This window comes from Tauraco erythrolophus, chromosome 11 (assembly GCF_009769465.1).
Source record: "Tauraco erythrolophus isolate bTauEry1 chromosome 11, bTauEry1.pri, whole genome shotgun sequence".
NCBI classification, from domain to species: Eukaryota; Metazoa; Chordata; class Aves; order Musophagiformes; family Musophagidae; genus Tauraco; species Tauraco erythrolophus.
Genome location: NC_141475.1, coordinates 6,041,686 through 6,055,790, shown reverse-complemented (window position 1 = coordinate 6,055,790; position 14,105 = coordinate 6,041,686). Strand labels below are relative to the sequence as shown.

At 39.0% G+C, this 14,105-nt stretch overlaps 1 protein-coding gene across 1 annotated transcript in view; it reads left to right on the top strand.

The window, feature by feature from the left end:
* The window catches only part of LOC104374787 (glypican-5), a 384,054-nt gene that overhangs the window by 227,520 nt on the left and 142,429 nt on the right, over positions 1-14,105 (top strand). The window contains exon 7 of the mRNA XM_086618456.1: positions 5,681-5,801. Within this exon, the coding sequence (XP_086474582.1) occupies positions 5,681-5,801 (121 nt within the window). The remainder of the gene's footprint in view (positions 1-5,680; positions 5,802-14,105) is intronic.

The following is a 14,105-nucleotide window of genomic DNA, read 5'->3' as shown; positions in this document are numbered from 1 at the left end:
TACAGGCAGCATATATCTCTAGGATTGTTTCCTGTTTAAGAAGTTATGCATAGAGATGGAAAAAGCAGAGCTGGATGTGAAATGATCGTTGTCAAGTCTAGCCTTGTCTCAACAGTTTTATGATTTTGTTGGTTATAAAATGGGTGGCTTACTTTCTTTAGACTTCTCTGGCTCTAGCAGGCTGCTGGACAGCTGCTGATTTTTAAAAGGCTTGGAAAACTTGTTTTTAGGTGGTCCTGGTCCAGTCTGCAGTTCTTTAATATGTTTTTCTGTTGGGGGAAGAGGAGTCGTTTTTCTTATGGAACAGTTTATACATTGGTACAGAATATAGGACAGTCACATTTTTTTAACACCAAAGAAATGAAAAGTTAAATGTGACTTTTAGAACCAGTAGAGTCTTGGTCACAAAGAGTTTGAGCTTGCCAGTATGGCTCAGAAAGGTGTTGCTGTTGTAGTTCCTGTTGATCATAGTGGAATTATTCAACCAATACCAACAGAAATGATGAAAAAATGCATGGCAGATTGCAAAAAATATTTCTGGTTCAAAATTGCTGCCTTGGTGATGTGCAGTGTGTAATTATATTTTTTTTAAAATGTAGTTACCAAATTAGAAACATCTTAGCAAATGTATCTTTAGTTTTGTAGCCAGTACATTTTATTCTTCTTCTACATATGTGGCAACTCTCATGGTTGCATGACACATTATTTCATCAAAGCAATTTCTGTCCCATGGAGATGTTTATGGCAGTTCATGGATTCCTCTGAACGGAATGTGAGGCTCAGATTTTCAAATTTTTCTTGTGATGTTAGATGTCTCATTTCTCCCACAATTAAATAAGAATTTTATTGTGAGAGGTGCCTCTTGTGCAGCTACGTTGGGCCAACTACTTGAGTGGAGAAAAAGAACTAAAATTAAGAGAATTGCATTCAGATGAAGTTCAAGCTCTGGGTATCCTGAATTTCCAGTATAGATAATCCCGACTGCTCAGTGCATGTTACAAAGCATATGAAGGGCGATGCGGTGTCTTGCTCTGTAATCCCTCTGGTGAGTACACGCGCTGGAGCTGACTTCGCTCAGGAAAAGGACAGGCCATTAGCCACCGGATCAAAGCACTGCGGTGTGTAGTGGCTGCTGGTGGCACAACTCAGGGTAATAGCACCCTGAGGAGTACGGAGTAATGGAAATAGTCTCCCAGCTGGAGCTTGATCAATAATACTTGGAAAAGCTGCCTGCAAGAGCTTTATCAGAGACTTGTATCCTGACTAGTATGGTCTCTTGCAGGGAGGAGGGAAGGAAGTGATGTGAAAACAGCACCCTGTTTATCAGGCTTTTGTGGCTAAATGTCACTGCTAGTTGGATCTATCCCTGATGTAGCTCCTGCAGTTGTTTGCCTGGAATTTGAAGTTAGTTCTATTTTATGCATCGTTTTTAAAGTACTGAACTATCTAAAAAGGCCTATTTGTCTTTGAGGGAGTCCTATACCTTGATCCCTTTTCATGTTAGGAGTTAAAAAGAACACATTTCAGAATAGCATCTGGCTTTATTTTAAAACAAGTGTTTAGACTCAGATATCTTAATTTGTCTATGTTTATATACAAAATAAAAACGTGCCTTCGGTTGAAATGTAATCCCATGTGTAATCAACACTTCACTTTTACCTTTTTTTAAACTTGCGATGAGCTGTGTTAGCTAAGATCTAAAATAATTGTTACTGTTCTTCTGAAATACTGTGAAGCTGCATTTGGGGGATTGTTTTTTTACAATTTCTTTTTTTTTTTGTTTGTTTTTTAAAGTATCATAGCTTTGCCCGAACAATCCATGGCATAACATTGGCATAAGACTTGAGGTCTGGATGAAAATTCTGTCTGCATGTACTGTTCTTTGGGCTCCAATGTAACAGTTACTTTCAGGATTGCTCCAGTGACAATATTTTAATACAACTTTCCTGGCTATTCCTGCTGACATTTCTGGGTTTAGTATGAATAAAGTACTAGAGCTGTAACCAGAGTTAACAATTCTGTACTACAATATTTCAGTTAAATTGCAGGTTATTAAATAAAGCAAGCCAATTTCTGAGCTTACTTAATGTACATTTCCAGTAATTCAGGATCTGATGTCAACAATAAAAATGCTTTAGATAGTGCAAAGAAGTGAAGTAATCAGATTATCTTTCAGGAAATGTATAGTGCTTATTTCAAAGTATTTTAGCATGATGCAGAGCTAGTAGAAGGATTCACAGTTTACAGGGTAGTAGTTTGAGTCAGATGGACTCAGATGTCTTTTTCTAGAAAAGTCTTTGCTCTTGGCTGTGATGGACTGGAGGAATTTCTCCCTTCTTGGCGGCCTTGCAATTCTCCTTCAGTTCTCTGCCCTGTCTACTTCTCCTGGAGAGATGTAGTCCACCTTCTCTGAACTCACCTTCTGAGTCTTTCTGGGCTTGGGTTTGTTACACAAGTGATCTCTCAGTAAGAATACACAGGACAAGTAGAATTTATGGGTTGTTATGGGGAAACCCAAGAGCTGGTTTTGTTGTGCTCTGCAAGTAGGTCTTTTGCCTCTCTTTACATCAGCCTTTTACACCATTCGTTTGGCAGTTCACATCATTTCACTACAGCCAAAGGTCTGTAGTTGGTTTTCTGGGCATTGCCAGTCGTGCAGGTCGTGTTCCAGACCATAGCTGGGCCAACTTATGTGCTGGAGCCTCACATTAGCAGTTAGATGTAGTTGTTAGTGACTGCCATACTGAAGCTATGCTAGGCCAAGGGGATAAGAAAACAATGCAGGACTCACACAACTCATGTCTGCTTTCTCTGACATTTGAAATTTAGGTAATTCACATTATGAATCTAATTACAAGCAATCTGGGCAACAGAAGTATCTGTGCATAATTTGTGCATGTCTCTAGAGCTTTAAAGAGTGAATCCTTAAACCTCTCATGGAACTTTAAAGATATAAGTATCCCCCTTTGTCTTGGTGGACTGTGAACTCATTCATACCAAATGGTCCTAATTTCCTGATAACGATGTATGTAAAGGCAGTATGTATTTAGCAACAGCAACATATATGAGTTGACTGAGATTGACTTTCCTCATTTTGGGTCCCTTTGAGGACTCTGACATTAATGCTGCTGCTATCCCTGAATTGGTCATGTTTACCCAAACTCCATGCAGTGCTGTAGGTTTGTAACACCACTTAGAGGCATTTAATGGAGGCTTGTGATTCACAGGGGGGAAAAAAAACAGTGTTATTTGCTAAAAAAAAACCCCAACCCAACCAACCCAGAGGGGAAGCAATTTTGCGTTCTTTATCCTGGATTATAATGACATAAGCCTCTAGAGCAATTCAGATAGCTCTAACCAGGGGTTGAATGGAGAGCAGTCAAGAGCAATGAAAAGGAAAACCCTTGCTTTTTGCTGCTGTTGATGATTTTCTGATCAGACGAAGCAGTGCACGCAGAGAATGATTGAACAGACTGGTGGAGCTGACCCATGAAATTAAATTTCTCTGGTATTGCAACTGGGTGATCTCAAAAAGCTGTATCAAGTGTCCCTGTACGTCTACAGTGGGTAACCATGTGTTTTCACAGGGTGAGCAAAGATTTAGCAACTAGCAAAGCATTTAGCAACTAGTATGATTTGTGAGTAAAGGTAAAGCTAAAGGCAGGCAAGGTGCTGCAGTTTTCTTATATTGTCCAAATGAATTGATGTGGATTGATATGATCTATACCAGTCTTGACTTCAAAGTAATAATTTAGTTGGGTTCTTCCTGAGGACATGGGTCCAGCTGTCCGAGTCTGCTTGTAAGATCAGAACCTGACCATCATTTTGCACATGCCATTATATTGTGAAAGTTTATACTTCCAGATTAGTTAATAATTGTGTGAGTTACACATCAAGAAAAATTAGAACATTACTTTTAAAAGGCTCAATGAACACAAAAAAATACAAAATCACTGAAAAAGGTTTTCCTTAATGTTTGTCCTCTAAAAACTATCTGAGTGTTAGTGAAGAATATGATTTTTCTCAATTCTTTGTTCTAAATCATTTGTTTTTCTTTCTTTTTTTTTTTTTTTCCGGAGAATTTCTCTGGTATTTGAGTTTACTGAAAAGCTGGACCATTCTGAGTTCCTCCTCTTTTTAAGCCATGCATTTTACAGCAGTACAATACAGTATGCTTTGCCAGCTATTTGTGTAAAATTTGTTGTTTGTCCTAAATGACATTAAGATAGGACAAATATATTTGGAGAGCTAGGTCTGCCCCCACCACATTCTATTGTCTTTCTACAATAGAATTTGGGCACTTTTTTCCTGCTTTGAAGTGCTGTCCTTAGCTTCAGCACAAACTGGTTTACAGTGAAGAATTCACTAACAGAATATCTGACGTATCGAAGTACGTAGGTGCGATCAAAGTGAAAGACGTAGCAGAGTGTTTCTCTTGACATTTCAGTCCAAAGGAGCACAGCTGGTTACTCTCTGACTTACAAAGATGTCAACACGGCATCTTAATGAGATCCTCCCAGGCACATATGTGAGTCTAAGAGTTTGGTTTGGGAACAGTCTCTTGTCCAGTTCATAACTGGTCGTGCAAACATCTGTGATCCACTTTGACAAATGAGTGCTGACCTAATGAGAGTGGTTACATACAACCCTTAAAAGCGTGACTCACCAAAAAGGGTTGCTCTGTGTCTTTCTGGGATTTGCAGTGCATTGTGGATGGATCGAACTTAAATCATGCATGAACAGATCAACTCTGGAGCCAGTAAGCAATAGTTGGAATACTTTCAGGAAGCACTGGATTCAGCAAGTGTGTGCTGATGACTTCACCTCCTCAACTGTAGTAAAGATATGTTCAGAAGAAGAGACTAAATAGGCACAGTCCTGGAATTTTCCCCGTCAGGTTACATGGGTGGAGCCCCAAAGCAATTAGGTTTTGAGGATACACTATGATGTATTCCAGAAAAGACTGGCAGAAATTGTTTAGTCAACAGTCGGTGAGAAAAGGTTGCTGATAAGAGACAGATCCTTGCAGTGTAAGAACAGCTGCTATTCCTCAAATAAGGCAAGACTTGATTAGAGAGAATTCCTGTACGAGGACCCTGGCTGGTGAGTTCATAATGCAGTTAAGGCATGGTGAGGAGTGCTGGTAGAACAGCAGGTGCTGCTTTATGGTTTCTCTAGACACTTTGGTTATAAACTGCTAGCTAGTCGAGCAAGAGAAGTCCCATCTCGTGCTTTGATTAAGAATCTTTTAAAAATCAGACTGCCATTTCATTGGATTTTACTTCAATCTCAATATTTAGTTTCTGTCTTCAATTCCCTGGGTTTCTGTAATTATGAAAGAATAGTTTTTTGGAAGCTATCAGCTTTGACTGCTGCATGGAAGAACTTGAAAATGTCAGTTATAAAGCTTCAAATACTAAAATATGAATGAAAAGAACCTCTGTGTGGCTTATGAAATCATTGTCAGTTCATGACTTGAATAGTTTGAGGGAATGAATGATGCTGCAAGAAACTGTGATTTTACTCTGCTTTGGTGTATTTAGAAACATAAATATTTATTTAAAATTTCTATTTCCATTTACAAAATATTTGCTTTTTGTAAGTCCCCTTTAATACGATATTTGATTCCGATGCATATGGTGCTACTCCCTGATGTTTTCTTGTTTTTTCTCTTTTTTAGTTACACCAGCAGAATTGTTTCCAATGAACTGAAGGCACAAATTAACAATCCAGAACTGAAAGTCAGAGGTTTGGACCCGCTCATCAGCAATTTAATTGATAAACTTCAGCACTTTAATCAAGTAAGTAACTTTTAGAGATAAAAACTTTTTATCGCTGGGTTTGATAGTAGAGCTGAAGCTAAAATTACTAGGTGGTGCTGCTTCTCATGCTGCATTTTCCAGGACAATAGGCCTGAAATAGCCATTAGTGGGTCCAGTACTAAAGGCAACTCAAGATTCTGTTGTGCCGGCCTGTTTGTGAACTCTAATGAGGCAAAATGATTTCCCTGGAAGTTGCTCTAATTCGTGGCTGTTTTTCAGTGGTGTAGATATATACAGATGAAAAGACAAAATGGGTCTATAAGGGTGTGATATCTGAACTGTACAGAATGCTGAAGTCAGGACAGAAGGTGCTCCAGGATGAATTAACTTTGGACCTTTGAATATGTTCCTTGGTAGGCCTGGTTCTCAAGCTCCTCAGCCCAAAGGGAAAGCGAACCTAGCAGTGAGTTCGTCGGAGGCACGAATAACCGGTGTCTGCCTCTGTCATCCGTTTGGATTCCCTCAGATGCACTTGCAGTCCTGGTGCCTCTGCCGTCTTTCAAAGCTAAATGCATGCTTCTCTGATGTTACTGCTCCTGCACACCTCTTTGTGGGCTTTTACAGTAGTGCCAGTCCAAATGAGCTGGAGCCAATAGGTTCAACAGAGATCAATTTTCATTTAAAGTAGGCATGGTTTTTTGTCAGCTTGGAAGAATGCTTACAACAGCGTGTTGGGAGTCAGATGCGTTTGCACATTAGTCTACTCGTAATCTTTCATGATGAAAGAGGGGTAGAGCACGGGGATATAAATAGTTAGTAGAAAACCACTGTATGACTAAAGTCCACCTTTGTGGGTGGGGTGTGCAGGAAGAAAAATAATCTGCACAGGTGAAACAGGAGGAGGAATTGCCTGGTCAGGATGTGGGAGGTTACTAAGACTGTGGCTGTGACCAGGAGTCGTGGTTTGATCTCCTCTTTGCTCCTGCAAAAGTACAACCCTCCTTTACCTCATATCAACCATCAGTGGTGAATCCATAATCTAACCAGTAATTAGTGTTTTTCAAACCTCGCTTGGCTCTAATGTTCTTCTGCAGTTCTGTAGGCTGCAGTTTAGGAATTCTGTGTATGACACTCTGTGATTTAACTTGCCGTGGGGGATTACAACAACCAGTCTGATGCGGTACTTAATATTACAGTGAAATAGACGTTATGTGGTCAGGTTGATGAAAAGGATAATTCATTATTTATCTGCCTTTGCATGTTGTAAAGTAGAGTGTTAATTTACTTTATAAATATTAGATAGATCCATCTGTGTAATAGTCTTCTATAAACACTGACAATAGGAAATAGTTAGAAATAGATTGAATTAAAAGTAGCTGTGTGTTGGAAATTCTGTTTCTTGGTCTGCTGTAGAAGAACAAAATTCTGAACGGTCACATAATGAGCTGCATACCAAATTTCTTCTGTTATGTACATTTGAAAAACAGCTTCAAATAATACTTTTTAACCAGAAGAAGGAAATGCAGTTCCTAGCTCTTTCTGTAAGTCGGAAATGTTGCTGTCACTTCTAATTCTTTTTTAGGAGAATATCATCCTTAAGTAAATGTAACTCCCATCAGATTGAGATGCTTAGCCATAATGGATTCCAAGGGTGAAGGATTAAACAGAATACTGATTATTGCCCTAAGATCGTTCATTCTTAAGTACTTGGAATAATATAAATTCCTTTGATCATAATTTTAGTAAGATTTCTTCCGAGATCAAAGCATCAAAGAAGTTGCTAAATATCTAAGGCTTTCACATACAACATCTTGTATAGCTGTTTTCTGCTTCTTGAATTTTCATTTTGGTTGTGATATTAATATACAAATAAAAACTGACACTAAAAAGCTGATTACATCAAGAGTTCAGAGTGTCATCAATAGCATGTGTAGAATGTATAGAGGAAAGAATTATACAGAATCCCATTACTTATTTTATGGGCAAATTGATTTTTTTTTCAACAAATTATTCTTTTCTTTTTTTTTTTTTTAATTGAGGCAGTATGTAAGGTGGAATTTAAACAGTGATAAAATAAGGTGTTATCTTTGTATCTTCCTAAATGTTTGACGTTCGCCATACCATTTTAAGCAATAGTTGCAGAAGCAGTCCAGGAAGCCTGGAGCAGAGAACAAAGCAATGCACAGAATGTGCATCTTAGGTGATTTAATGTGTCTAGGCCCCAGTAATCTTCTACCACTTAAGTAATACTGCTAAACTACCCAGAGGAAAGAATATTATTGGATAAGAGAAAGATGTGCTGAGATTTCTACAAGAAGGAGCGTTTCTGGCTTAACAAAACAAGCTCCAGCCATGCTGCGTCTGTCCCTCAGAGAGCCTGGACCTGTTGCCTTTCTGTGTGTGTCTCATTCTGTTTTGCAAACGTGCACGTTTTTGAAAATCAGGATAATCTGCTGCTAGAGAAATTTGCCGAGGTTGGGGAGTACTGTCAACTACAGCTACGTTCAAATCAACAGGATTCATTTTTCCAAAAGATGTACCTTAGCCCAGCAATTCTTTACCATTTCTGGAGTAAATCTGATTGCTGCTGGCTTCGATAGCTCCTCTTCTACCTCCTGTCTTCCACATCTTGCCCCTAGCTCTTCCTCATCACTCTGCGATTACTGCTGCAGCTGAGGACACAGCAGTGTGGTGCAGCGGGGCCGGGGCTGATGTGTGCCTCTGGCTACTGGGGTGGCAACGCAGCGCAAGGCTGCGAGCGAGCAGGAGCGGCTTGTCACTGCCCATGCAGAAGTCACCAACCTTTCATTTAAATCCAAAACTGGCAGTCTTTGGCGTACAGCAGCCATCTCCTTGTTAGCTCCTTGTTATGACTTATCCACAAACGTGAAGAGATTAATAACTTCGTTGATCCTCAGTCCCATGGACGTGAACAAAACTCTTGTCAACGTATTATTGTTCTAGTTGGTGCATCCCAACTCCAGCATGTTACAAATAATCTGCATGCAAGTCGTCTTCTGTTTCTGCCTGTCATTTAGGCTGAAATGCCGGTTTGCTGGAGATTATAGCAGTTTTTCATTCTTTTCATCTGGGACTTAAATCCTCACCACATAGTAGTTGTTCTTTTAAAAAATGATTATGCAAATAACGGGCTATTTCATAACCACTTTGCAAAGCCAAAAGTAAAGTGAAATTTAGAGAATATTATTCAACAATTACTGTTATCTGCATCCCTGACAGATAAGATATTTGAAGGGTTTATTTTAGCTGCTGATTCACATGTCAATAGCATCACCGAGATACAATTTACATTAACTTTTACTTAATAATGCAAAACCAGATCAACTGAAGTCCCAGGTTGATTTTTAAAGAACTTGCAGTTAGAAATAACACCTTTTCCTCCTGCTTTTTTGTGAACAGAGCAGATGTGAACTGCAACTGGTAATAAACATAAAATCTGCTATTGCACTTTTTTGAGTGCTACTTCTTGCCATTTAATCCCACTTAAAGATGTTTTAATGTTTTTCTTCAGTGTAACGCTTTTCATAGTTCAAACAGAAGCAGTTCTGAGGCCAAGGTTAAAAATCCTGGAGGATCAATTGCATTGAAAAGCAATGAAAACGTTAGAGAAAAGTGAAAAAGCTTTGACTATGACTTCACTAGCAGGGTTGCATGGGCGTTCTCAAAGGATTATAATATAATAAGTATTATACAAATGTAACTTATTTGTCTTTTGTCAGCCTAAATCTAGTCTTGACAGATTTTGAGAATCAGCGTGTTTTCCTGTTGTCAGTCAGAGATGAATGCTTAGGGCATGGCTGTAATTCAAGAAGACAGTGCAATTTCTTAGTGCTTAAAATGAGAGTAATTCCAAAGTGAATCTTGATGAATCTGGACCCACCTATTCTTTTTTTTTCCCCATCAAAGTCTCATGTATCTGCGAGCTGAACTAAGAAATGCTTGTAACTTGAATTCCTTTTAGATTTGTATACAAAGGATGCCATCATAGCAAAGTTTGAAGCACTGAGATGTTTCTTATCAATAATATGAGCTAGCCATAATTTAATCTCGAATGTGAATTTAATTGAGTTAGACAACAGAGAATAATACAATAAATCATTTTACTGCTACTTAATTTAAAAACGTATATTTTTTTTAGACATCTATAAAATTTATTACATTATAGACTTTATATGAGATTTAAGTGGAGACAAGTTGGTTTGATTTTCATCCAAAGTTGTAGCTGACTTGGACTAAGACTCAATACATTCTGTTCTTCATTTCATCCAATGAAAACATAGAAAGAAAGGTAGTCATCTTAGAAAGACTGTTGCTATATTACTTCTAGTACTGGGGATTTAAACAGCCCCAACAGGCTTAGAAATATTATTGCTTGCCCCTCGCATGCCTCCGAAAACCCACTGGGACTGGTGTCTCTTACAAAACACAGCGCCTTTCCCAGAACTGCCGTATGTCTGAACTTCCAGAACAAGTCCTCTGTTTTTTCTTTCCAAAGCAGTTGGAGACTTTGGACATTTCTTCAGGATTTCAGGTGCTCCATATCCCTTTCGGAAGGGTGAAGCAAGACATCTGGAAATCTCAGAGATAGTCATTCTCTTTTCCGTGGCTAACCAAGCAGACTATCTGTAATTTGAGGCATTGAATTTAATGCAGATGCACAGATTGATAGAAAAAGAGGCTCTGAAGGGGTTGGGGCCCGGTCCTAGTTATGTAGTGCGTACAGTGCACTGGCAATCTGTGCACACTTAGTACTTTTTCAGCTCTTTCAGGATTCATTGCCTGCAGACTCTATTATACAGCTACTTCTACAATGGAAACCCTATACAGAAACATAGGAGGCGAAAGGCTGTGTTCTCTGCGTCGTGCCAAGGGCATGCCCTCATAGCCTGTTGAGGATACCACCCAGCTGACCTCGAGGCTGATTTTATCTTTTCAGGTAACTAGGATCCACATCACCACTCCACTGGTGAAAGCAGTCCTTAGCACAGTAGAGACTTGATTCTGCGGTGCAGGTTTTGGATGGTCTAGGTCATAGAAGTCTTTAATAGATTAATAGATTAATCTTGCCTCAGCTCGTCTGCAGTTCTGGTACAAGAGAGATTTTCATTGAAGCAAACACTTCTGTAGTTGTGTTAGTCCTTTTTGAATTCACATTGCTATAAATGTAATAACAGCCCTTGTCACCTTAATTTCCAAAGGTAAACATCAGTGATAATTGAGTTAATACAGTAATTATTGACTGATTGATAAATAGCAGCAATAAATGCTTATGCTTCAGGAAAATAACAATAGAATTAATGAAACCTGAAACAATGATATGTAAAGGCTTATAATGCCAGGAAAGAGTAGATGGACTGTTTTTTTATTTTTTTATTTCCTGCTCAGCTGTATAAAAATTGTTCACCCCTATCTTCAAATAAACTATCATCTCGGATTACTTCGTCAGTTATACAGAGTTTGTTTCTTATCCTATTTTGTTTTCCAAATGTTTGTTCTGATTAGATTCATGGGCTGTTTTTCTTCTCCCCTGCTAAGAATCAGACATCTCTTTGCTTCTAGATATAGATGCTGAATGCTCAACTCTGAGATAAGTTATGATCTTTTTCATATTCCATATGCAATGAAACAACTCATCCCAGTGCTTGAAACAATTCAACTTACTCAAAGTCTGAGCATAATCTTTCTCTGTGTGCTCTTCTGTATGGTTTTGTGTTTCTTAGGAAATATATGTATACACACATATGTAATGTATGCTGTATAAAAATTTTGGAGGCATCAGATTTCATCATATCTGTGATTAAAGCAAGAAAAGGCAGATAAATGCTGCCAGCCTGGGGAAAATGAACAAAAATCTAGTAACAATTTAGGTCTCTTCTTTCTTTAAAGAACCTTTCAGACTTCTGCCGTATATAGTTCTTAGCAAGTCATCTTTGGGTCTGTAGCTTTTTGCTTTTGTAACGTATTTTCACATTGATTTGTCAATCAAAGTTGAGGAAGATGAATCTGCTGTCTATTGAGGGACTCTTGCTACCGAGAAAAATCAAAATCAACAAAGACCCCTCTTTGCAAAGCAGTGTATCACACAGTATTGCATCGGGATATGGTAATATGTAGCAGACTATGTAGTAATGGGGATGCTTCAGTAGGAAACGTTTCTTGCAATAAAGGTTCTGTTGTGGCATTGAAACTCCTGGGCAAAACTGGAAGTTTATCCATGAATCAGAACAGGAGGACTTTTTCTAGTTCAGTCCCTCTGAAAAAACATCAGTGGGGCACTGTTTTATGGAGAGCATGTGTTAACGTGGTAATTTATTGCTACTTGAGGTATTTATCATCCGTGGCTGAAATCAGTGTACTTTTGCTGGCCTGAGGTCTGCAGGTTGGTTGTTTGGTTTTGTTAAATATAGTGATTTGAGATATAACTAAATAATTTCAATTAAAATTGAGAAATGACTTTTCAGTATTAAAACCAGCATTGAGGTTTCAATAGAAACAGAAATCATGTGAAATACTGGCTCAACTAACCCAAAAAGTAGCATTTTAAAATAAGACAAATCTGAATCTCCATGTAAATCCAGCATATCTTATTATACTCTAGCAAATATATAATGCTAAAATGCCCGTTTATTATTCATGTGTTGTGTCTCGGAGTACGCTGTGCTATTTGTCTTGCAAGCATTTTCAGAAATTATTTGCCCAGATGGGCCATTGTATGTGTTTTGTTTTGCTTATTGTGGGAAATTAGTCTTAATAAATCAAAATCACATATTGAGTCACGGTGGTGACTTGAGCCAAGTGGGGGAGAGGGAGGAGAGAACTACTGTTTCAATCTATAACTGAGCCAAAACGTTTCACATATAGAAAAACATAGTTTGAAAAGAAGAGTCTTATATTAAAAAAAAAAAAAAATAGTCTGTCCTTTGGCTTGAGTGCCCAGTTCTAGTTGCAGCTGATCAGCAGAACCAGAGCTGATGCTTATTTTCAGAGATGAGCTGTAAAGTGTTTTGGATCCTCTGGTGTAGTGGCTGCAAGGGAGGGAGAGGGTCGAGCCTCCAAGGGTTCTGCCTTGGCCTGGCTGGTGGAAGCGGGTACGGGAGCACGAGGCCGGGCACAGGAATACAAGGGCTGCTGTGGGCACCCAAGGCCAGGCAGGAAAGCAAGGCAGGGGCGGGCGGGTGAGGCATCTGGGAGCATCTAGGAAGACCTGGTCAGCCCTGGGTTTGGGATTGCTGCCCAGCAGGTGGAGGCAGCAAAAGGGAAACTTCTCCATTAATGGGGCAGTACTGTGGTTTCTTGCCACCCCAAGAGAAATGCATCACTCGAAAAACTGTTGTCTTTGTGGTATAAGGTGCTAACCAAAAGGCGAACTGCTGTTACTGTTCAACAACTGTTAACTTTTGTTACTGTTCCTGACCAGAAATGCCCCTTCGTGGGTGTTGGCAGAGGCGAGGAAGGGTGGATCTGACTGCTACGTTAGCCTATTTGTTTTGAGGTTAATTGATTATTTTTTTTTTAAGATAGTCAGCAATTATTATTGAATTTATTGAGGTTGTCACACTGAAATTATAAATTCTCTTTTATGTAAATACTTATTTTTTTCTGTTACCTCGTTATCTTTTTTCTGATCACTCTAATAATTGTAAGTCATATGCATTGTTTTGTTATCATTAGAAGTGTGATTATGGTATTTACTTTTGATCTCATTCCTGGGGTACAATAACATGTTTATTTTTGGAGGTGGTAAGCTTTGTATAATAGGAAGGAAAAGCAGAGATTTATGGGCTGATCATTGTTTTCTTTAGGGTAGGGGAAAGGCCTTCAAGCAATTGATCATTCATTGGCCAAAAGGAAGAACAGGGACATTTTCCTCTCTTTCTGTTCCACTACTGAAGGGAGGAGATAGGTAGAAAAAGCAGTGTAAGAGAATAAAACTGAAGACTACCTAAAGCCTAAACTTAGTCTGTAAAGCTCAAGTGGATCTGTACTGCTGCTAAGTGGATTAATGCTTCTAAAATATACTGCCACTTCCCATTTAAAGCAAGCTCCTTGTTTCTGGTGGTAATTTGGGTTGCGTTGTAGCACAGGTTGATGAATCAGACCTGGACTGCAGAAGCCCCAGATCAGGTGTCTCTCTGGGAGGTTTCTCATACTAGATCTGGTTTTGGGCTGCCCACTGTGTCTGACCAGTGCCACTCCCAGCTGTTTCCCACACTTCCCAGAAGCATGGGAGCCTAAGTCATCACTAACACCTGCAGCCCTCGTATTTAGGCTGCTTAACTGGTTCCTCCGTGGCAGCTTCGTGTGAGATGGTTCATACTTGTT